This window comes from Pelophylax lessonae (assembly GCF_965119305.1).
Source record: "Pelophylax lessonae genome assembly, chromosome: 5".
NCBI lineage: Eukaryota > Metazoa > Chordata > Amphibia > Anura > Ranidae > Pelophylax > Pelophylax lessonae.
This window is the reverse complement of record NC_138772.1, coordinates 288,335,404-288,359,622: the sequence shown is the minus strand read 5'-3', so window position 1 is coordinate 288,359,622 and position 24,219 is coordinate 288,335,404. Positions and strand designations below refer to the sequence as shown.

The 24,219-nt window shown below is 41.8% G+C and overlaps 1 protein-coding gene across 1 annotated transcript in view; it reads right to left on the bottom strand.

Annotated features, from left to right (window-relative positions):
• The window catches only part of ANKH (ANKH inorganic pyrophosphate transport regulator), a 218,646-nt gene that overhangs the window by 54,942 nt on the left and 139,485 nt on the right, over window positions 1–24,219 (bottom strand). The window contains exons 4-7 of the mRNA XM_082258414.1: window positions 21,444–21,527; window positions 12,897–13,067; window positions 9,225–9,359; window positions 1,924–2,016 (exon numbers count right to left, since the gene is read on the bottom strand). Of these exons, the coding sequence (XP_082114540.1) occupies window positions 1,924–2,016; window positions 9,225–9,359; window positions 12,897–13,067; window positions 21,444–21,527 (483 nt within the window). The remainder of the gene's footprint in view (window positions 1–1,923; window positions 2,017–9,224; window positions 9,360–12,896; window positions 13,068–21,443; window positions 21,528–24,219) is intronic.

The following is a 24,219-nucleotide window of genomic DNA, read 5'->3' as shown; positions in this document are numbered from 1 at the left end:
CACGAATAGTTGCAAAAATAATGCTGGCAAATGCAAGGAGTCAACGTCAGCATGCACAGGGAGTACTACACACGCATTGTGTACGTTGATCAACATTTCTGGGTGTGTTGCACACCCCATGTCAACAACTGGGTAAAATTCATACTCTGACTAAAAAGACCAGTCCTTTCAAAACCATAAAATTCCAACTAGACATCGGTAATTATTCACCTAATAGCTATGTATATCTTTCAAGGACTCCAACATAAATATATTTCTACAACAGTCCTTCTTCTTATCACTTTTGTCTCCATAAAGAGGAGGGAAGTTTCAGGAAAAAAAACTTCAAATTTTAATAAAGAACTTTGAAGAAAAATAAGGGTCAAAGCCCATCAATGCAGCCTCACCATTGCCCATCAATGCAGCCTCACCATTGCCCATCAATGCAGCCTGATCAGTGCCCACCTACAGCCTCACCATTGCCAATTATTGCAGCCTTATTAGTGCCAATCTGCAGCCTCACCATTGCCCATCATTGCAGCCTGATTAGTGCCAATCTGCAGCCTCACCATTGCCCATCATTGCAGCCTGATCAGTGCCCATCTGCAGCCTCACCGTTGCAGCCTGATCAGTGCCCATCTGCAGCCTCACCATTGCAGCCTGATCAGTGCCCATCTGCAGCCTCACCATTGCAACCTGATCTGTGCCCATTTGGCAGTGCCACTGTTATACAAAGTCCCGCCTCCTGGACCAGCTCCTATGATAGACAGCAGACGTCCCGGCATTGGACCATTGTGCTGTCTATCATAGAAGCCAGTCCAGGAGGCTGGACTTCATATAACAGTGGCCACCGGGTAAATGGGAGATCCCCGAAAATAAGACTGGGAAAGCAAGATATTTAGTAATGTCTGTTTACAGTTTGCTAAGGCTCCTAGTAGATATAAAATGCAAACAGGGATTCAACTCACCAACATTTCTTAAAAACTGAAAGATCAATTTTGGCTGTGCTTAACTTTTAAATATTAGTTATGATAGGTTGGTGTTGTTTGACTTATAACTAATATGATAAACATTTGTGCTGATTTATTGTAAAGTAGTTTCTGGATTTGTATATCTTTCTTTGAATAGTTATATTTTAAATTCTTTTTTTATTTTATTGAAGTAAAGAGCATACATAGTACAAAAAGAACAAAGCGGTAAGGGCATATAACAAAGCCCTCAAAAATGATCAAGTACAAAAGTGATACACATGTAATCAGCATAATGCATGTAAGGAGCAACAAGAGATCACAGGCAAACCCAAAAAATGTTACGCAGTATCATGGCGTGAAAACAGAGGACCAGTGGGAATACCAGGTGAATGTGGGCCTATTGGAGGGGTTCGCAGGGTAGAGCACCCTTCCACTTGGTGAGAACCGGAACAAGAGGGTTATCTAGGAGATAGTCTAGTGGTTCCCCCAAACCCGACACCCCTTAAAGGGATCTGTCTGTGTCAAGGAGTGGGGGATCCACAGCATAAAAGCGGGGGTCCGGTACGTACATCTCTGAACGTGGGCGCCATAGCTGTTGTCGGTGGGGGCAGAGCCACCACCGAGTGCGAAATGGAGAACCCTGAGTAATATATTGGGAGGCATAATAGGGAGGGAATGAGTAAGGGAGGAGTGAGGGAGGAGGGCGGGGAAGGAGACGGGTAGGGTAAATAAGGGGAACACCAAAGGAGGAAGAGAAGGGTGACGCGTAGATAGAGGCAGTACACTCTGGCATAAGACAAGCATCAAAAAAGTTAGATGAATAGTTATATTTTAAATTGAATCATAATCATCTTTTTCTCAAACAAGTTATAGTATGAACTTGAGTCCGGAAAATTCCATGCAAATTAAATGTTCTGCAATAGAAGAGTTAAAAAGTTAAAGTAGAAATAAAACTGTGAAAATATTATTTTACCTTGTCAAATGCAGGATAAACAGCTCGGATCTCTGTTAGCCATCCATATGGCATGTGTCCAACAGGGTAGGTAGCTGTAAGAATGGCCACTGCCTGTGAACAGAGGACATGTACACCATTAATACAGGCCAGTCTACAAGAGAAGAGGTTACGTCGCTGACATTTGCATTTAAAATACAGTATGTATTGTTCTCTATTGTCATATCTCTTATCACACTCACAATGAGAAACTGAAATATTGCTAGAGTCCTGACACAAAGATCTTGTTAAAAGAATGCCCGGATTGCAGAAGCAGATATTCTTTCGCACAGGATATGAAAAGTAACCTTTATTCTAAGGTGACATTAAAATTGGTTGTTTATTTACAATCTTTGTTCCTTTCCTAATACGATTCAGTGCATTTCAGATCATATTTCACACCTCATTTTATGCAATAGTTTTGTCTAAGTGAAATACTGAAAGGACTAGCAGTTTGTCTTTTGGATTGAAAATGTAATATATAAATATATCTGGAACAATAAATAACTAACAGCAAACATTTATGAGAAATAGTCATCTCCAGCAAAAAGATATACAAAGGACAGCAAGAGACTGTTTATTGTAAAAACAAATATATTACACTTACCCCTTACTGTCCTTTACATGGATATTTTCTGAAGCACTTCTATAAATATTTTTTTCCTAAAGGAAATTTATATTGGTTTGGTACTTATCAGGACTGATTTACTAAGGGCAAATAGGCTGTTCACTTTGCAAAGGAATTTGCCCCAGTAAGTAAATGAGGTAAACCTCTGCTGACTTCCATCATCCAATCATGTACAAAATATGTTGTTTTTTTTCCCCTTGCATGTGACTGGTGATTCTTTCCTAATTGAACTTTCATCACATTTGCTAAGCCCTGGGAAAAATTAATTTGCAAAGTGTAACTTCTTTTTGCAAAGTAAAAAGCCTATTTATCTTTAGTAAATCAACCCCATTGTCTTAATTTTGGCCAGGCTGAAGAACACATGAATTAGAATCTTTGTTTTCTCAAGACTTAAGCTGATGTAAAAGCATGATGTTTACAGAGCTCAATGACTCAAGGTGATTTCTACACACACACACACACTTCTCCTTCTCCTTCTATAGGGTTCATCATAAGGCTTCAATGAGAGTTTGCCTACCTTAAATTACAAAACTACTGATTTAGATAACCATAGTGCTCGGGGAATCATTTGCCATATAATAAACGTTTATTGTTAAAGCAAAAATGGTTTATATGTCAAAATATATTGATCCAAACCAATATCCCTTTAATGTAATCTAGAGATGTGCAATATCTTTAGGTCCAATGTAGTATGTCGGCAAGTACCTCGGATATCTGTGATCATCTCTACCTCATATATTAGATATCACGGTGGTGACACCGATTAGAATTGGCAGCAGTTCCATTTTTTGGTACTTATTGTATTGCTCATTAGTTTATCATCTACCTTAGGTAGCGCATTGGTTCTCCCCTATACATTTGTGATCATAGGAAGCCTTTGGATTCAACACACACACTACACAAAGGGTCTCAGCATCTGCCCAACATGGCCATTGGAAACATTCAAACTGGGCTGGCAAATGGTGGTGGGGACACTTAGCTCCAGCACATCAGGCAGAAATTGAAAACCTCTGTTTCATATGAAATGCCCCCATGAGGGAGAGATAAGTTGCAGATAGACCCCCCACTCTTAAGATTCTAATAGGTATTGTAAGGCTTCTGGAAGAGGCTGAGGTTTTTTTGTCACAAGACCAGTGTTCCTGAAAGGGAGCCCTCTAGTCCCCCCCCCCCTTCAACCTGATTGCAATGGACATATGGCTTGTATCATATTGGGAGGGAACTCTTGCTAGGGAAATACCACCAGCCTGTATGGACTACTATCTTTCATATCTTTCAGGAGGGTAGGTGATTTGTTTGTTAGAAACATAAAGAGAAGCGAAAAGGGCAACTTAGCAGATTCAAACCCAGATAAAAGAATGTGGACCTGAACTGAACAGAATACCAGAAAAGTGGATACCTCACTATTTTAGACAAGCAAGTAAAGTGCTTGTAGACCAATTTCAAAACAAGCTTATTTCTGGTAAATAAATAATTCCAAAAATCATAATAAAAAAAGAAATAAACAACTTACAACATATAGTAAAGGGTCTGTCATAATGCCATCTAAGGTTGATTTTCTATAATGGTAGTATGTATAACCTAGCAAATCTACAATGGAATATCCAAGTACGGGATCAAGAATTGAAAAATCCAAAATAATATATAAAGGAAGTTCAGTCAACTTCGTACATTTCTGCACAATATTCAAAAAAAAAAATCTCATAACTGTACATATCCTAAAGTATCCACAAAGTAAAGGCACATAACTGCCTTAGTAGACATGAACTGCATGAAATGTCCCAAAATACAAATTGTACACACATCATGCCTGCTCTGCTGACTTCCATTATCCAATCATGTGCAAGCAAAAATGCTGTCATTTTCATTTTCCTTGCACATGACAGGGTATTCATTGCAAAGTGAAACTTCAGTAAATTCTAAAGCTAATTCCCTTGAAAGGGTAACAGCCTATTTGCCTTTACTAAATTACCCAATGTTCTACAGATTCTTCAGAGCCTCTTCTCTATGGACGAACACTGCCTACTTCCATTCACATACTCTGTCCATTAAAAAGAAATTTGGGATTTAAAAAAAAAATGAGCTTACATACTCACCAAGGTAGATGCAGCATATTTGTCCCTTGCTGCCTTTAAGCCGAGGACTACATGATCAAAGAGTGCTCAATGCTCAGTTCTCAGTCTACTGGCTGTTCAGGAGTGGGTGGCTCAGGTTCTCAGCGGCATGCTGAAAGGCTGAACCAGCTACTGGACAGGTCAGGCATCTGGGTGGATCCCCACATTAAAGTCCAGATCTCTTCAGAGCCTGGACCAGCTGAGTGACATCAGCTGACAGATCACAGGAGTGCACTCCTGTGACCCACAGGAGAAGTTGGGCCAAAAGAGCTTTGGGCCTACTGTACTTCTTTAATGCTAAACTACGATCCACACAATTGCCATGTGCTTCCTTCTTAGCTACATACAGTACTCACTGCTTACCCTGCCTCACCATAGGCGTGCGCACGGGGTGTGCCGGGTGTGCCTGGGCACACCCTAATCACCCTGTGTCTGTTAGTGTAGGGCCGGCTGCCTCCCGAGATCTCCATCTTTGGCACTGAGGGTAGTGAGATACTCGGTGGAGAGGCGGCTGTGCTGTTGGTTCCAGCAGACAGTGAGGCTTGCCGCCATCTGTGCAACACTGTCAGGTAATGTTACTGCTTGCAGGGAGAAAGACAAGCTGTCAAAACTCAGCGGTGATGTCGGGGATGGGCGGGACCGAACAGCTATCAAACACCAGCCAATGGGATGGGGTCTGGGCGGCTGCTTCATTTACGTGGCTCCGCCCCTTTCTTAAGCAGCCCAATCATTGGCTGGTGTTTGACAGCTGCTTGATCCGCCCACCCCGACATCACCGCTAAGTTTTGACAGCTGGTCTTTCTCCCTGCAAGCAGCTACATGACAGTGACTGTGTCACACACACAGTGGGGTACTAATAGGGGGGCGCACTGGGGGGTATCAGCCAGCGTCCTCTGAGAGATCCTGTATGGCAGTGTGAAGGCAGCTGCAGTGGCAGCTCCTTCAATCCGTGCTGCAAGCGGGGGGCGGAGACGCGGCGGGATGAAGGGGGCGGAGCCGCGGTGGGAAGAAAGGGGCGGAGCCTCGGCGGGAATGAGGGGGCGGAGCCTCGACGGGAAGAAGGGGGCGGGGCCTCAGCGGGAAGAAGGTGAGTGCCCATTGCCCAAGTGTGTGTGCTCTGTGTTGGATTGGAGGAGGATGGGGAAGCTGCATATAGAGGAATTCATCCTTCCCTATCCTTCCTGCAGCTGCTGAATAACTGATTCTCCTCCTCTCCCTCCTGCAGGAAGAATGGTGAAAGATCAATTCCTTTATATGCAGCTGCCCCATCCCCCTCCTATACAACTTCCTTTGCTGGCCCCCCAGTGCTCTCTTAATCCCCCCCTCAGTGCTCTTAACCCCCCCCAGTGCACTAGACCCCCTGTTCTTTAGCCCCCCCCATGCTCTTCAGCTGCCCACAGTGCTTTTTATCTCCCTCCCCCCTATGCTCCCTGTCCCCCCCCAGTGCTCTCCACCCCCCTGATTTTCCCTGCCCGCCCTCCAAGTGCTCCCTGTCCCCCCCAGTGCTCTCCACCCCCCTGGTTTTCCCTGCTCGCCCCCCCAGTGCTCTCCACCCCCTGCACCTTCCAACCCCCCTACAATGCTTTGCAAACCCCCTCTTAATTCTCTCCTGTCCCCCCTGCCCACCGTGCCCTTCACCTCCTCCAGTGCTCTCTGCTTCCCCTGTGCTCTCCGGCCCCCCTAGTGCTCTTCTATCTTCTATCATGTCCTCAGTCTCTGAGCATCTTCTGTATCACGTCCGTAGTCTCTGACCATCTCCTGTATCATGTCTGCAGTCTCTGACCATCTCCTGTATCGTGTCTGCAGTCTCTGACCATCTCCTGTATCATGTCTACAGTCTCTGACCATCTCCTGTAGTATGTCTGCAGTCTCTGACCATCTATTGTATCACGTCTGCAGTCTCTGACCATCTATTGTATCATGTCTGCAGTCTTTGACCATCTATTGTATCACGTCTGCAGTCTCTGACCATCTATTGTATCATGTCTGCAGTCTCTGACCATCTCCTGTATCACGCCTGCAGTCTCTGACCATCTCCTGTATCATGTCTGCAGTCTCTGACCATCTCATGCCAAGGTTCGCCATCACTGCTCTATATATATATATATATATATATATATATATATATATATATATATATATATACACGCATGTGTGTTTGAGCTTTGGGGTGCACACCCTAATGCAATAGGCTGCGCACGCCTATGTGCCTCACCTTATCTATTTTTCCCTGCCATCCAACACCATGAACTCAATATGACACTAACAGTTCTTTCCTCCTCATCCCTAAAGTTCATTTTTTTTTTTGCTCTTATTTTTTTGGCCCAAATCCTTAATGTCTCCATTTGTTTCATTCCTTAATCCTGTTCCTCTTTGTAATTTCTCTTATTATTTTTTGACTCCTTTTATCCCTGTCTCCACTCTTTCATTCTCATAATCCATGCTTTTCTGTGTTCCTCTCATCATCTGGCCCCACTGTCATCCTCCTTTGCTGCCTATTAAGTGGACCACTTTAGGAGTCCCTTAGAACCTTTACCCGTTTGCTAAAATGTTTTTAGTGGGTATTGACAGGGTCCCAGCTGTTCACAATTCTCACAATGAATGTACCCACAGGACTTACTATGTAATTTTATCAACAGAGTAGTATTCAGTTTTGGGTAGAATTTTCCACTCTTCTGTCCTTTAAGCTGGATACACACTATACAACTTTTGTTGTCAGATTTCCTTTAGATTTACCTTTTCTATGTAGTGCAAGGGCCTGCCTGACTGCATACAAATTGAAAGTGTTGAGGTTTGACCTCATATTATATGGTTTTGGTAAGTCTGAAGGAAAAAGTCTAAAGAAAATTGTATAGTGTGTATGGCCCATTCGTTTCACAATTGACTAATAAAAATGGTTCACTGAATTGGTTAAAATTAGTTATGCTAACATAGCAACCTTTGTTAAATTACTGTCAGAATTTGAGGTACACTGCAGGACTCATTCATACATAGGATGCATTCATACTGTACTTGTGAATGCACCATGTTGGTGACTACATGCGAAAACCCCAGGGGGGTTCCTGCAACTAGCTGCTATTAGGTAGCCCCATTGAAAGCAATTCTTTCATGCTGCAATCAACTATTGCAGACAGATTAAAAACTTAAACTAATTGCATTTAAAATAGATTTAAAATGATTGCAAATGTTCATTTTCTAAATTAAAATAATAAACATGCTATTGGAATATGTGTAGTGCTAACAAAAAGGTGATATCTATAAACACTGAGTGTTGAACAAAAAATTATATAGTGCATAAATAATAATGATACATAAATATAATTTGATATATATGTGTCCAACATAAATAGTGACAATAAAAAATAATGTCCAAAAGATGTGTGAAATCCGCAAATGTGTGCACTACACATTTGCGGATTTAACACATCTTTTGGACATTATTTTTTATTGTCACTATTTATGTTGGACACTTATATATATCACATTATATTTGTGTATCATTATTATTTATGCACTATATAATTTTTTGTTCAACACTCAGTGTTTATAGATATCACCTTTTTGTTAGCGCTACACATATTCCAATTTCTGTATCGTTTGGGATTTTTTCTATGAGTCCTATGTGTGCTGCTTTCTTTTTTGATCACTATATATCAAATTTATACTAATCACATTTAGCGCGGAAATCTTTACAACTAATAAACATGCTATACTTACCTCTTCTATGCAATGGTATTGCACAGAAAGGCCCCTTTCCTGCACTTTTAGGGTCCTCTGCCAGCGCTCTCAGCTCTTCCTCCTTTCCGAGTGACCCCATAGCAAGCCGCTTGCTATAGGGGAACTTGTGCGGGCTCGATCCCGAGCCGGGCTGTGTGCGTCGATAGACACTGGCTCCTGCTGCTTCCTCTGAGTCCTGGGAAGTGCTCTTGGGCACAGCGCTGAATTGAGATAGGACTCGGGTAGGTATTTTGGGGGAAGCTGATCATGGAAGGTTTTTTTACCTCAATGCAGAGAATGCAGGGACAGTATAAAACCCTATGCTTTAACAACCTCCTAATTTTCTTTTTGTAATGAATATATAACTGCATTAAATATTGTTTTTATGTCTGGTCTTCATCTCTAAAATGTAAAGAATTTATATTCAAAAGGTATTTTATAATTTGGTACAGTAAATCTGTCAATTTATCAATTTTGAGGTTATAGTGTTACATGGTCATCTAAGACAATGCTGCAACTAAAAAGCTTGGTAAAGTGAAAATCATTTAGAGTACTAGCAGCTGTAAGAATGCATGGAAGGCACATAATATACCCCATTATTATTATATTATATTATAGTATTATATTATTATATATATATTATATTATATATATATATATATATATATATATATATATACACATATTATAATATATTATATATATTATATATATAGTATTATATTAAATGTTATAAAAGAAAAATAATTTGGTAATATACACGTATAACAGTCTGGGTGACACAGCATAGCACAGGTATTGATTAAAAGTTGTGACTCCTGACCTACCTCTGTGGCTGCAGCACTTCCACCTAGGTCACGCGAGACAAAGAGGTTAACAATGGGTCTGCTGATTCGCTGAGTGGCTAATATTAGAGCTAACGGCCACCAGAAACTCAGCATCTTTCTTATTGTGGCTTCTCCCTATACAGTGAAAGAGAGTCTATTAGTACAATGAACAGACTACTGAGAAGCTTAATGCTGAATAGATTTTTCTCGTTTTCCTGATCTTTTTATATTTTGCAATGTTAAAGCTCTACAACTGACATAAACAGAAAATTACAAAGGGAAAACATACCTAATAAAAAACAGTGTACATGTTTAGTGCAGCTGCTGGAGCAGATTTGTGCTGTCACAGAACAGATGTGAGTTAAATAGTGTAGACTCATCTCTACGTGACTCAGATACCAATATGTACATGTAAAAGCCTGTCAGGATTTCATAAAAGCTGCTGCTGAAATGGCTTTAACTGTGCAAGCAAAATGAAGCATGCCTGTAATGAACTTTACTAATATCCCATTTTCTTCAGAGATTCCTTACAATGACATTAATAACAGCAGACAATCTAATAATTCATACATATTTAGAAAGTGTTTATGTATTGTTTAAATAAATATGCAAATAAAGATGTATAAATTTAGATAGGTAATCAGGCTGAAAAAAGACACAAGTCAATCTAGTTAAATTAATAGAGAAAAAAATGAATTGAAAAACCTCCATAAACAGAATCCTGTACCTACAGTTTATCCAGAAGGCAAAAAACCCCTTAAAGTATGATCCAATTTTCTCCTCCGAAGAAAAAAATTCCTTCCTGACCCCCTAAGGCAATTGGATATTTCCTGAGTCAACATACTTCGCTGTTAATACTTATAAATGGTAATAGCTAGTTATATTCTGTGTACGCATTAAATCATCTAAACAACTAGAGATTAACAGACAGTATTAAATTATTGGTACCATTTGAGAGCTTTTTTTATTGTTAACTGAAATGGTTTCTTAACCAAAACTTTTGTTTTGCTAGAGAAGAGAGCAGTTATAACCTTTTTTATTGCTGCCTATTGACCATTTTGAGAGATTTACGTTAACTAGTCCCAGTGGCAGTCCTGCCAGTGGGACAGGTATTAAGGCAAAATCTTTCTAACAGGGACACAAAAAAGTAGGGGGGGGGGGGGTCAGACCGCCTGTATGTTTTATATTGCTATGTGTGACCCTGCTAGAGATTTCCACTTACTTCCCATGCCAGCTACACTTTTGTCAACAGAGCAGAAAATAGGGAGGCATTTTATCCATGAGGCCATAGACAACAATATAAAAGAGACAGAGGATCTAATCCTTCTATGTACTTATTTTCAATCAACAGACTTTCAAAATACCATTATAACAGCAGATTTGTTTTCATAAGAGTCTTCCTCTTACTGTGCTCACTGCTTGCCAGCTCCCCTACCTAGCTCAGCTCAGTGCTGTTCATTTACCCCCTTCCCTATAGCTGCCATTTACCCCTTCCTGATGGCCATACGCATATATGCCTCAATGAAAAGGGACTTCTTCCGTGGAGCCACATAAATGCGCTGCTGTGTTTGTACTGAGAGCACGCTGCTAATGATAGGGAAGCAGAAGGCCTGATCCCCTGATCGCTGTGATAGCCTCTAAATGGCTAACACAGTGACCAGTCGCTGTATAGCCTGCTCCTGTGTTTTCTCCTCTATAATGGAGAAAAAAAGATATATTGTATCTTTTTCTCTTTGCTAGAGGAGAAAAATGTAAACAAAGAAGTGTGTTTAAAGAAATAAAGAAAAAATGCTAGATCAGGGATAGGTCAGTGTTAGGCTGGCCATTCACAAAGAAAATTCCTTTCCTGCAACCACCACAACAGACAGTGTTGATGCAGGAAATCCTCCTGCCAGGCTATTGTCTTGGGAGAAGACAGTAACTATTGCTAGCGGCTATAGCAGCCTCTAGCAATAAGAAGATGGATGGAGCTGGGATGGGTGGGGGGGGGGATAGAGTTGGAATGGGTTAAGTGGGGGATGGATAGAGCTAGGATGGGTGAAGGACAGAGCTGGGATGAGTGAAGGGGGGGACGGAACTGGGATGGGTGAGGGGAGATGGATGGAGTGGAATGGGTGAGGGGGGGATGTATGGAGCTGAAAAGGTTGAGGGGGGATGGACGGACCTGGGATGGGTGAGGGGGGGGGATGGACGGAGCTGGGATGGGTGAGGATGGGATGGACAGAGCTGGGATGGGTGGATCGAGCTGGGATGGGTGAGGGGGGGGGTAATGAACGGAGCTGGGATGGGTGAGGGGGTTGGACAGAGCTGCAATAGGTGAGGTGGGATGGATGGAGCTGAGATGGGTGTGGAGGGGAGGATAAAGCTGGGATGGATGGAGCTGGGTTGGGTGAGGGAGGAAGAATGGAGCTGGGATGGATGAGAGGGCTGGAAGGATGGAGCTGGGATGGGTGAGGGGACTGGAAGGATGGAGCTGGAATGGGTGAGGGGGACTGGATGGAGCTGGGATGGGTGAGGGGGAAGGATGGAGCTGGGATGGGTGTGGGAGATGGATGGAGCTTGGATGGGTGAGAGGGGGATGAATGGAGCTTGGATGGGTGTGGGGGAGATTGATGGAGCTGGGATGGGTGAGAGGGGGATGGGTGGAGCTTGGATGGGTGTGGGGGAGATTGATGGAGCTGGGATGGGTGTTGGGAGATGGCTGGAGCTGGGATGGGTGTGGGAAGATGGATGGAGCTAGAATGGGTGTGGGGAGATGGATGGAGCTGGGATGGGTGAGGGGGGAAGGATGGAGCTGGGAGGGATCAGGGGATGGATGGAGCTGAGATGAGATCAAGGAATGGATGGAGCCGAGATGAGAGCGGGGGGGAGGATGGAGCCGAGATGAGATCAGGGAACGGATGGAGCCGGGATGGGATCAGGGAATGGATAGAGTTGGGATGGGATCAGGGGATGGAGCCGGGATTGAATCAAGGTGGTGGAGTGACCAGGGATTGGATCGGGGTGGTGAATGGAGCCGGTATGGAATTTGGGCGGTGGATAGAGCCCGGGATGAGATTGGGGGGAATAGATGGAGCTTTCCCTTGCATTCTGTACATAACACACTCCTGCCCCCTGCATTCTGTACATTACATACTACTGCACTATATACAAAATACTGTATATTATATACTTCTCACCAAAGTCTTCATTGTCTCAACAGTTGCTGGTTGTTTTGCAGTCCCTGACTATTTTAATAAAGTTCTTCTTTAAGGTAAGCTCAGACAAAGCAATCAAAGCATATTTTATAGGTACAAGGAAGCCTGGGTTCTGTTTAACTAACTCCCTTAGCCCCTTCCCACTGCTAAGTGATTGGCCACGGCCACATTTTGGTCTTATCCATCCTCCAGTGTCCCTCAATCTGAAGTTCAAATGTTAGGAGGTATGCATTAGAGTGAATCCTGTTGATCATAGCACTGTGTCTGTGACCCTTTTGCAGATTATCCCTCACATTCTCTCTGGTGAAACTGATGGCAGCAGGACAGTAATAAGGGGATCTCTCTAATGGAGCACCACATAGCATTAAAAAAAAAACACAGGCCTTTTAATTTTTCCACCTACTAAAAACTAATTTTAAAACGAAAACTAGCATTTTTAATACCCCATAAATGCTTCTTATTATTTCAAGCTTACCCCGAGTTCTGGTCCACTTCTATCAGGTATCTTGTCATGTATATTCTTGTAATATCCTAAACATAATGTTGTGCAGCGCACAAGTGCTCCAATGTATAAGGAGAGTATTGGAATTAGAAGAGGCTCCCGGCATTCCAAGTGACTGTGGAGCAGAATGGCAACAAACACAACCTACAAAGCAAAAAAAAAAAATGATTAATAATTAATGCATACAAACAAGCATGCCGAGATTATATCATATACAGTACCTGTCATGAGGCCAGATATTAATAATTTAAAGAAAGATTCAGTTCATTCATTCATATTATTTGACAAATGCACTGTCTGAAAAATACTTTGCTTACTACACTCACATACAGAAATATTTATATTTCTCAAAAAATATTGTTTTTTTTTTTTTTCAGAATTGTCGCTCTTTTTATAGCGCAAAAAGGAAAAATTGCGGAGGTGATCAAATACCACCAAAAGAAAGCTCTATTTGTGGGAACAAAAGGACATCAATTTTATTTGAGTACAGCTTCGCACAACCTCGCAATTGTCAGATAAATTAACGCAGTGCCTGACAACTTAGCTTGTATGAGATCTGGAACTCTTTATTGAACAAACTCACACAGAATATATACCACACTGGAGGACATCCCCTTCCTGATCATATTACCCTAACAATACAAACTGCACACAGGAATATATTTACCATATCTAAACATTGTTTTTTTTTTTTTAATTTAGGTGTATAGGTACAAAACATAGCCTTTGGGCATTCCCCAGCTAATATATAAAATATAGAACTACTAATAACACCTCCTATTATAGAACCCCCCCCCCCCCCAAAAAAAAAAAAAAAAAAAGAGAGAAAGAAACAACACACCTTCCTTACACCTCATTCTCCTATAAAATCACTTCAAGGGTTGATGAATTATAAGGAGATTCCTGTTCCCTCTCAACCATCAGGATAATGTATCCCGAGAATATTAACTCGTGTTTAGAATCCTACCTGAACAAATGTAATGTGAGTCCCTGCAGTGGAATAAATGTGTTCATGTCATAAACTAAACTTTATCAGGGGGGAATGAATTCAGTCTGTGGACTCCTGATCATCTGTTGTACACTCCAAATCTGTCCACAAGTGCCAGGCCTTCTCAAATTTCCTAGGGCAACCCCAGGACAAATAAGTAGCTTTGTACAACCTTATTGATTAAACGCTTCCAGAAGGGCAGATTAGCGGATGTGTCTAATTTCCACTTGAGCACTATCGCCTTCCTGGCATAAAATAATAAGATACCCAGGAGAGTACGCATCGCCCTACTAACAGCCAGAGAGTCAACTAACCCCAGGAGGCAAACACCAACTTTTACAGGGACCTGTATAGTAGTTAGGGTAGATATAAACTGGGTCACTTCCTGCCAGTAGCTACTAATCTGAAGGCACTCCCAAAATATATGGGCAAATCCAGCAAGGTCACTAGAGCATCTCCAACAGCAAGAAGAGGAATTAGGGTATATACGGTGTAGTCGTTGTGGTGTAAAATAAATTCTGTGCCCTATTTTAAATTGGATCAGCCGGTCTTTAGTTGATATTAGTGCTTGAAATGGGCTGTCCCAGAGATCTTCCCAGCTTTCATTGTCCAAGTCCTGCTCCTCCGAACGCCACGCAGTTAGCCGGGCATCTAGTCCCACATGAACCGAGGGAAGTAGTGACTTGTAGATCACAGAAAGTGTTTTTTTGAGAGCACCATCCTGGAGGAGAACCTCCAAACATTCAGCTCTAATCTAAACAAGGAGGACTCAAATTGTGCTGCATAGGAGTGTCAGAGTTGCAGGAATCGGAAGAAGAACGCATTAGGCAGTTTAAATTTATCTTTCAAACTATCAAACATAAATAGTGCACTCCCATCACAAATAACGGAAAGGTATCTGATTCCTTTAGCAGCCCTAAGGTCGGCGTCTGGTAAGGAATGAAATTCTGGTAGCATGGGATTTAACCACCTAAACATTAAGTTAATTAAACTGACCACCTGGACAATCAGGGATCCCATTCCAGGCCAGACTTGCCAGCATCACTCGTACAATATACATTATCCTTAGTATAAACACAGAACACCTTAACCACTTAAGCCCCGGAGGATTTGGCTGCTAAACGACCAGGGGGTATTTTGCGATTCGGCACTGCGTGACTTTAATGGACAATTGCGCGGTCGTGCAATGCTGTACCTAAACGAATTTGACGTCCTTTTTTTCCCTCAAACAGAGCTTTCTTTTGGTGGTATTTGATCACCTGTGCGATTTTTTGATCACGCGCTATAAACAAAAAAAGAGCGTCAATTTTGCAAAAATAACAATATTTTTCACATTTTTTTATATGAAATTCCCCAAAAAAAAAATTTAAAAATCAAAATCTTTTAACATTTTCGGCCAATTTGTTTTATGCTACATATGTTTGGTAAAAAAAATCGCAAAAAGCGTATTTTTATTGGTTTGCGCAAAAGTTATCGCGTTTACTAACAAAGGGAAAGATTTATGTCATTTTTGTTGTTTTTTTTTTAACGCGTAATGGCGGCGATCTGCGATTTTTTTTGCGGTACTGCGACATTGCGGCGGACAGATCGGACCCTTGACTGAAATTTTTGACACTTTTGGGGTTACCAGTGACATTTCTACAGTAATCAGTGCTATACATATGCACTGTTACTGTAAAAATACACTGGCAGTGAAGGGGTTAACTTTTTTTGAAAGGGAGAGGCTATGTGTGTCCCTAGGGGCGTGCTTTCTACTGTGATTGGCTGTGGCTTCAGATGTATGAACAGTGATCAACGGTTCTACATAGTAGAACCGTATGATCATCCTTCATACACAGGGGAGAATGACAGGCAGCTTGTTTACACAAGCCGCATGACTTTCTCCCTCTCCCCCGACGATCGACGAATGACCGGCGGACATCGGGTCCGCCGGTCGCATGCGCGGGGGGGTCCGTGACCGCGGGCGCGCGCTCGCTCCCCAGAGCCTCACAGGCTAGCGACGTAGACTACGTCGCTCTGCCTGTGAGGGGCTGACTGCCGCAGTAAATATACTGTGAGCAGTCGGCAAGCGGTTAATAAACAGATAATAGCAGGAGACCCCAGTAGCAGACTGTCCGGTTCCTACCTACAATAGTCTATGATGCAAAGATCATACAATGTTCCATCATTCTGATACAGCGGGATAATGTATCATAGATTTCTTGAGGGTTATTGTGGATAAATATTACTGTCCCATTTGAAGTCATCGAAACCATATTCTCACCTGTGACCTGCAGACAGTCTGGCCAGGGTGAGCGCTCTTTGGCTGGCCTGGCTGGTGGCACGGGTGTCCCTGTTGTCTGTCCACTCCAGCAGTGTTGCGGGCACAGGGTGAGGCAAGGAGTAAGTTCCGGTCACGGTGCTGTGGTGGCTGTGGTTCTGCCTCCTTCCCTCGCCTGCCCTCCCCATAGCCTGTCAGTAGCCAGTCCGTGCGGTCGGCAATCGCAGCTGAGGGATGTAGTCCCTCGCCTGGCTGGGAGGAGGGAGAGTTGCCGGCTGGGTGGGTGAGCGAAGTGGTCCAACTCCGGAGCCCAAAGGGGGCTCTTCAATTAGGCAAATTAGACAGCCTCAAGGCCCTTGTAAATGCTAGGCCTAAGGCGACCGCCTAATTTGCCTAATTGAATCTGTGGCCTCTCTCAAAGTGCAGCCTGGGTCCAATGGACCCAGCGGGAACCATGGTAGGGCCAACCCTGCATACTTGTCCCAAGCTACTATAGCCCCTAAACTGCATTAACAAAATGCAGAGTGGTTGCTATAAATAACAGAGACCCTTAAATTCAATTTTGAAAAAGCTGTTCCTGCTTGAAGTTGTCAATGGGTGTTGCTGGTCAAAAGCCACCTACGGCATTTTCCACCTGGCGATTTACTTACATGGTGGAATTTGAGTACCATATCCAAAAACTAGGATCCCACAGTGAATTTCAAAAACAAACTAGAAGAATTTGACTTTAAATATAGTTTCATGAGACGATACACGGCTAGTAAACACACAGAAAAAATAAATAAAAGCCTCAAAATTTTGTTACCAAAGATAAAAAATGGAGGGAAAAAAAACCATAGGTATAATAATAAAATGTATACAAGATATAGAGATTATAGTGCCTAGACAAATTGCTAGTCTGTCAACAAGTTTTGCAAGAGCCACTTTCTCAGGACAGAGGAGTCAATCTTCAAGGTGTTAAAATACAACTCTACAAAGTGAATATACAGTATATAGATTTCAAACACATGTAACGAAATAAACACAGTATACTCAAAAAGACATGAATTCCCAAAAAGAAAACATGTCTGTACTATTTAAAAAAAAAAAAAACATGTACTTATCAAAATGCACTGACAGATTAGCAATTTACCTAGGTGTTATAATCTCTACCACTTGTATACATTTTATCATTATACAAAAGTTTTTTTTTTCATGCTGATTTTTTATTTTTGGTAATAAGATATTATTGTTTTTATTTATGTATTTACTAGTCATGTTTTTCTCCCGAAAGCTATAATTAAAGTTCCATTCTTCTAGTTTGTTTTTGGAATTTTCCACCTGCTCTCATGGTTTAATCTCCCTGGCGGTCTGATTATGTCAGTATTTTTGAATTTCAAAGTGGTACATTGTTTTGCATGGAAATCTGTTGTTTTATATTGTAGGCCTGTAATTCTTAGGAATAACTCAACTTAACTTAAATCTGTCCAAACAAGAGTCTAGTAGACATCCCGATAAAGTTTAAAACACAAAATCATAAATTATAATAATAATAATACATTTTATTTAATAATGTAATCAAACCAAAAATACTGAATTCATCCAAACAAGGGTACAATATTACTTATCACTGTAATACTAGACACAGCATATTGGTTTAGTAAACATCCCGGGTATGAAAAATTTTGAAACATGGGACTGCACAAAGTCCGACGTCACAATCAGGACAATGGAACCTGGTTTCCATTCTGATTTTCCTTCCATTGTGATCTCGCTTTAAGCAACAAACCACGCACATCCTTGTAGGTGCTGAGTTTTTCTTGGTTGGTGGGATGTAGTCCATGAAATGACGACCAGTCAGGCATTCCTGGTTGACAATGCCAACAGCACATTGTCCAGCTCTATTCACAGCCATTGATGGTGTTTGGTGGTTCATAAAGATACGTTCGGCAACTTTCAAAATGAAGTCAGAATGAATCAAAGGCTTGTCACTTTTTCTTTAGCAGAATGTAGGCATTCCTCAAGCATTGCTCGAGAAGATGTATGAAGATCTTCTTGTAGTACTTCTTTTGCGGTTTCCTCATTGCTGGGTACAATGTTATTGATTGGTCGGCTCTGTCGACACCTCCCATGGTGTTATTGTAGGCTATCACTACTTGTGGCTTCATGATTTCTTTCCCACCTTTCGTGCGTACCATAACAGTGGAGGTACTTACTAGCCACATCTTTCTTGTCATCACAGTGGCATCATTTTGCCTTTCTGCCAGGCAACTATTTCTCCAGTCTTCAGCTTCTTATTGCCAAACATTGGCGGCATATTGTACCGGTTAGCCCTAACAGTTTCATAAGCATCTGTTTTGTTTTGTAGAAGAAACTCAAAGTTCGGACATATAAAAGTTGTCGGTTGTTACGCAAAAGCCCTGATTTAGCAATGGCTCAATGAGTGAAAGAATGGAAGATGTTGCCATTCCATAGTTCCCGTAGTTTGGATTGAATTTTGCTCCTTTTCCAGTGTATATGACTGAATTCCAAATGTAGCCAGTTTACGATTCGCATAGCATGTATGATTTTATGCCAAATCATGCCCTCTTTGATGCAATGTATTGTACCCAGCTGAGCTTTCCCTTGTAGGCCATTAGACTTTCATCTATGCTGATATCTCTTTCTGGCACATAGCTCCGTTGGATTTGAGATACTTTCCAAATTTTCTTTAGTTTTGGTGCAGGATGAGTAGTTTCATCAAATTCTTTGTTGCTTTTGAAGTGTAAATATTTCATGATCAGGGAAAATCTGTACTCTGACATGACCGTTCCAGAGAACGGAGTGGCAAGTAATGTATTAGTTGTCCAATACCACTTCTGTGGGGGTTTCCCTACCACTCCCTGAAGTATTAATAGGCCCTCAAATTTCCAAATGTCCTGTTTGGTCACTGGTTCCCACTTTCTGCTTCTTAAAAACTTCTGATGCAGAGTAGCTAATTGTTGCACTTTGTAAAGGTTTGTCTCAGTAACTATTTTTTCAATAACCTCATCGGTCAGAAATAATTGTAAGTATGCCAAGGGGTTGTCATGTTCAACGTCTACTTTAATACCAGGTGCCCCAGTAAATGGGAATCTTGGGGGTGCTGCCTGATCTGTACCACAGTCAATAGAGCACCAAGTTCCCCACATCACTGAGCTCAGTCGCAGAATCGTTGCTGTTGTCACTCTCAGTGTCTGATGACGAATTTCCCCACGAATCACAAGCGCTCAATTCTTCAAGTAATTCCAATTCCCTATCCCTGTTTTCTAGCTGGTCTAAAATCGCATTTGACCTAAAGGAACGCTTTTTGGACGCCATGGACGTTCTCAGGTTTCCAGGCAGAAAGAACAGTAATAGTGCAGGCAGGGCACTGGACAAAGCACTAGGGACAAAACTGAGGTGAAATGGTTTCACACAGTAATGTAATCTTAACAGATTACAATGTATTACAATGTGTATGTGTCTTGTGATGTTTATTTTTTTTTAATTTCCCGTTGAGTTCCGCCCCCCTGCGTCGTGGCACTCGCATGGAAGGGAACCCGGAAGACGGATGCCGGCATCGGCCGAAGGACACAGCGGGAGGACATCAGGGGATTGCAGGGACAAGGTAAGTATCACTACAGGGTAATCCCGAGTGTGGCTCGGGGTTACCGCTTTTGGTACTGAAAATTAACCCCGAGCCACACTCGGGATTACTGCTAGGGAGGTTAAAGTGTAAAGGTTCCACAAACTTGTTAACCCAGTTCTCACTAATTTATAATACATGTCAGAATACAGAGAATTTGGCACAAATGTGCAACTGAAATGAAATGCAAGGATACCCATAGTCAGTGATTTTAGCCAGACTGGGTGACAGTAGGTTGATGCCTCCAATGTTTCCAGTTGTCAATGAAAAGTGTTGGTGCAGGAGGTTTTAGAACATGATACTGTATATCTGGATAACTTTGTGGTATATGCTATTAGACAGGGCTTTTATCTTTAAAAGCTTAATTGAGTAGGGGTGGGGGTGGGGGGGGGGGGGTGGCTGTAAAAAGCAGCACTCAGACAGTTGCTAGCTTACCAAAACAGAGAACAATAGTCATTGGAACTTTGGAACTGACCAGTTTCATCTGCCTGCAGCTGGCCAGCAGGATTGGTAGCTCCTAACATACATGGCCTTAGGCTCCATTCACAAAGCTAACGCACCAGGATAAACATTCTTACGACAGCTATTTTCATCCAATGTCCAAAGGGATTGAAAACGCTAATCACGTGGCTGAAAATAAAGATCCTTATCAAAAGATTTGTGGTTTGAGTCTACAGTCATCCAATCCAGCTTTAAATGCAAACTATTATCTCATGTCTATAGTTTCCATTAGGGCTGATTAACATACACTTGTCCTAATAGCTACATTCTAGTTCAGCTGCATATTTGTACCTTTACTCATATTGCCCTTTACACTAAGTAAATGAATTAGTAAAAATGGGTCATAACGCAATAAAATAAATTATTAGAATTTAGTTTGTAAAGAAAGTGTTAAGCCTCTAGGAATGCAATATCAGTTTTTATTATACTATATATGCGGAAACGATTTTACTTTATCTAATCTCTTAAAAAAAAACTTTAGTGCAATTACTTAAAGAAGAATTCCGTTCTATGCTTTAAATGCATAAGATTTTGAAATCGATGAGTCGTTGAAATAACCTACTACTAACTAAAGCAACAGAATATTATCATAGCACCCATGAAATGTGTTTGCAATTGATTCTTACACTACCTTCATATGGCAGTAGATATGGGAGAGTATCCAGAGCCCTGTGTTGCTGTATCAGTTCCAACAGAAGGTAGGTGGGTAGGGTGATAGGGGAAACAATTAAAACTAATGGCTTAGCCTAGTTTGAACACTGCAATTAGGAAGGTTCTGAAGACACAGAGATATTGTAGCAGGTAAAGCGTCTTGCTTTTTCTTACTGTGTTATCCTATTTTGTATATAACTGCCTTTAGTCAGTCCTTAGGCTCTTTCTGCTAACTCATACAGGGAAAGAAAGATGGAATTAATGTTCTAAAGAAAAGTTTGTTTTGAGGTCATTACTGTACCTCAACTTATAAACCATTTCCACATTGAATATTCAAGTAATATTTAAAGTAGGGCACACCACTGGCTTAAACATGTGTTCATAGTCTTATCACAATCAACAACCCTGTAAGATGAGTGGAGGAACATTTTTCAATCCATAGTAACTAGGTGCACCACTATGGGACTAGTTCTAATTACTGAAGTAAATGTTTACCTGTGCTATGACATCAGAGATAGAGGCACATCCAACCAGAAAGCTGTACTTGTGTTTCAGTAAAATGCCAGCATGTGTCCAGGCCTATAAAAAAATGACAAGCTGATTATTAAATAATGGGTTAAGATAGTTGGGAAAAATCAAATTACTTAAGCCCCGTACACATGGGCCGAATGTCAGACGGCATTATCCAGTTCAATATAAACCGTCCGACATTCGGCCCGTGTGTACTGCAGCCGGTCCAAGAGAACATAATAGAAAAGCAACAGAGATCCCTGTAATAACACTGGATTGTTGGTACAGCGGCTCCGACCTGAGCTGTCAGGTTTTTTTTCTTTCATTCAGCCCGCTGGATTGAACGAAAAAAAAAAAAAAAAATAGCAGTGTGTACTAGGCTTTAGATTTGCATAAATATTTTGAGACCTCAATATTTTGCCAAAAACGCGCTATACCTTCGCATGATCATTCTGTAAATATGTGCAAATATATACTAATACACTTTCTGTACCTACGGAGCTATTCCCAGGTCTTTAGTTTGCAAATTAGCTCAATGAGCAAAACTAACAGTTAGCTGCTGGTATATAAGTCATTGCTTCCTTCTTAGGAGATAAAGGAAGGGCAATATACAAATTCCTGTAGAGCCAGTATCTCTAGTATTTTGTACTTTAAGCTGGGTATACAGCTTGAGTCCCACTGTCCCCCTGAATACAACAGCCTCATGGGTGAGATCCAAGGGAGGACTGGGCCAGGGGGGCAATTGCCCCCTGGGCCGCTCTGATTCTTCGTAAAAAGGCTGCACCACTTCTGCCATAGACATGCCTAAAGGATTCCTGGTGAAAAGAAATATAGAGTCCCTGCCGCTGACCTACTGAGCATGGATGGTGTAAACTGTGTCTGAGCAGAGGCCGGTTCCATGCCCCACTGGGGACTCTTCTGCCCCGGCCAGCCCTAACCGAGCTGCCCCAGCTCCCTCCAACCTCCCCCTGCTGGCCAGGTCGGGAACCCGGATTCAGCCAGTAAGAAGAGAGTATCTGAAGTAGGGCTTCGGCTTGGAATGGGGGTCAGGAGGAGGATTGGGAGAATGGGAGGGGAGGTGAGGAAAGTGGGAGGGGGGCCGAGTTGCTGCACCATGGGCCTCTGGTTTGTACTTGCCCCCTGGGCAAAAAGTTGCCAGTCTGCCCCTGGTGAGATCCCAGCACAAACATCGCTTGTGTTGGTATGGCGATCTGTCAGGGATTTTTTTTTGTTTAACCCGCCGAGAACCCAGGTTTATTGGTATATCAGATCATATGCTTGTTATATTCAAAGGGCCATTCAGTGGCTAAAGGAAGCCATTCTTAATCCAAAATTCCAGACAAGCACTTACGAATGTTCATATAAAGTGTAATGTCACTGCACTTAATGTATAGGATCCAAAGAATTTCCACTGTACCACAATATATTGTAAGTCTTTACAATAGTTTATTGTAAACTCAAGCAGCCATTCTTTATGTCAATCCATATGATTAAAAGCACACCATATCCGCATACATGCATGATGTGCCAAAGCATTTAAAAGAAGCCCATTATGTGCAAATGGCTTCCAAAAAAGCACTGCTTACTCAGCTCAAGAGTCAAGAAGATGGCATGCCAGTCCTGAGATGGAAAGGAAAACAGCAGCTCATATTCAAAATGGTGGTAATGCAGGGGCGCAGATGGCAAGTCGGGACGAAGGAGAGATGTCACTGTAACACCAAAGCAAAGTATTCGGTTGTTTACCGGAGCAGCGGCAGACCGGATGTGATGTCATCCACCAGAAAGAGGAGCCGCTGGCTGGAAATGAATGGGGCTGGAATGCAAGCTCAGCTGGAGTGGCAAGTGGGCTAGGCTATTGTCATGGCAATGAGTTTTAGTGCTACAGCAGCATCATCGCCGTTCAGTTTTGGAGTACTAGCTGCTGTTTTCCTTTCTATCTCAGGACCGGCAAACCACCATCTTCACTCTTGAGCTGAGTAAGCAGTGCTTTGGATGCCATTTGCACATAATAGGCTTCTTTTAAATGCTTTGATACATCATGTATGTATGCGGTCATGGTGTGTTTTTAATTGTATGCATTCACAAAAAGAATGGTTGCTTGAGTTTACAATAAACTAATGTATGGACTTACAATATAAACAGTGCCTTGAAAAAGTATTCATACCCCTTGAAATTTTCCACATTTTGTCATGTTACAACCAAATATAAATGTATTTTATTGGAATTTAGATCCTTATGAGCCATACACACTATAAGATTTTCTGAAGACTTTTTCCTTTAGACTTACCAATACCATATAATATGAGGTCAAACCTAAACACTTTCAATTTGTATGCAATCAGGCAGGCCCTTGCACTACATAGAAAAGGTAGATCTGAAGGAAATCTAACCACAACAGTTGGATAGTGTGTATCCAGCTTTAGATGTGATGGTTGCTTTAAGTTTTGTTGTTTTAGTCATTTTTTTCCTTTCCTTTATTTTCCATGTGATATAGCCAGTAAAGGGCCATACACACTATAAGATTTTCTGAAGACTTTTTCCTTCAGATTTACCTTTTCTATGTAGTTCAAGGGCCTGCCAAATTGCATACAAATTGAAAGTGTTTAGGTTTGACCTCATATTATATGGTTTTGGTAAATCTAAAAAAGTCTTCAGAAAATCTTATAGTGTGTATGGCCCATAGCACTTGCTTGTTTAGGGTGGCTCTTCTATCTATATAGGAGCAACGGAGACACCCTTGGACAGCACCATTATTCAGGGA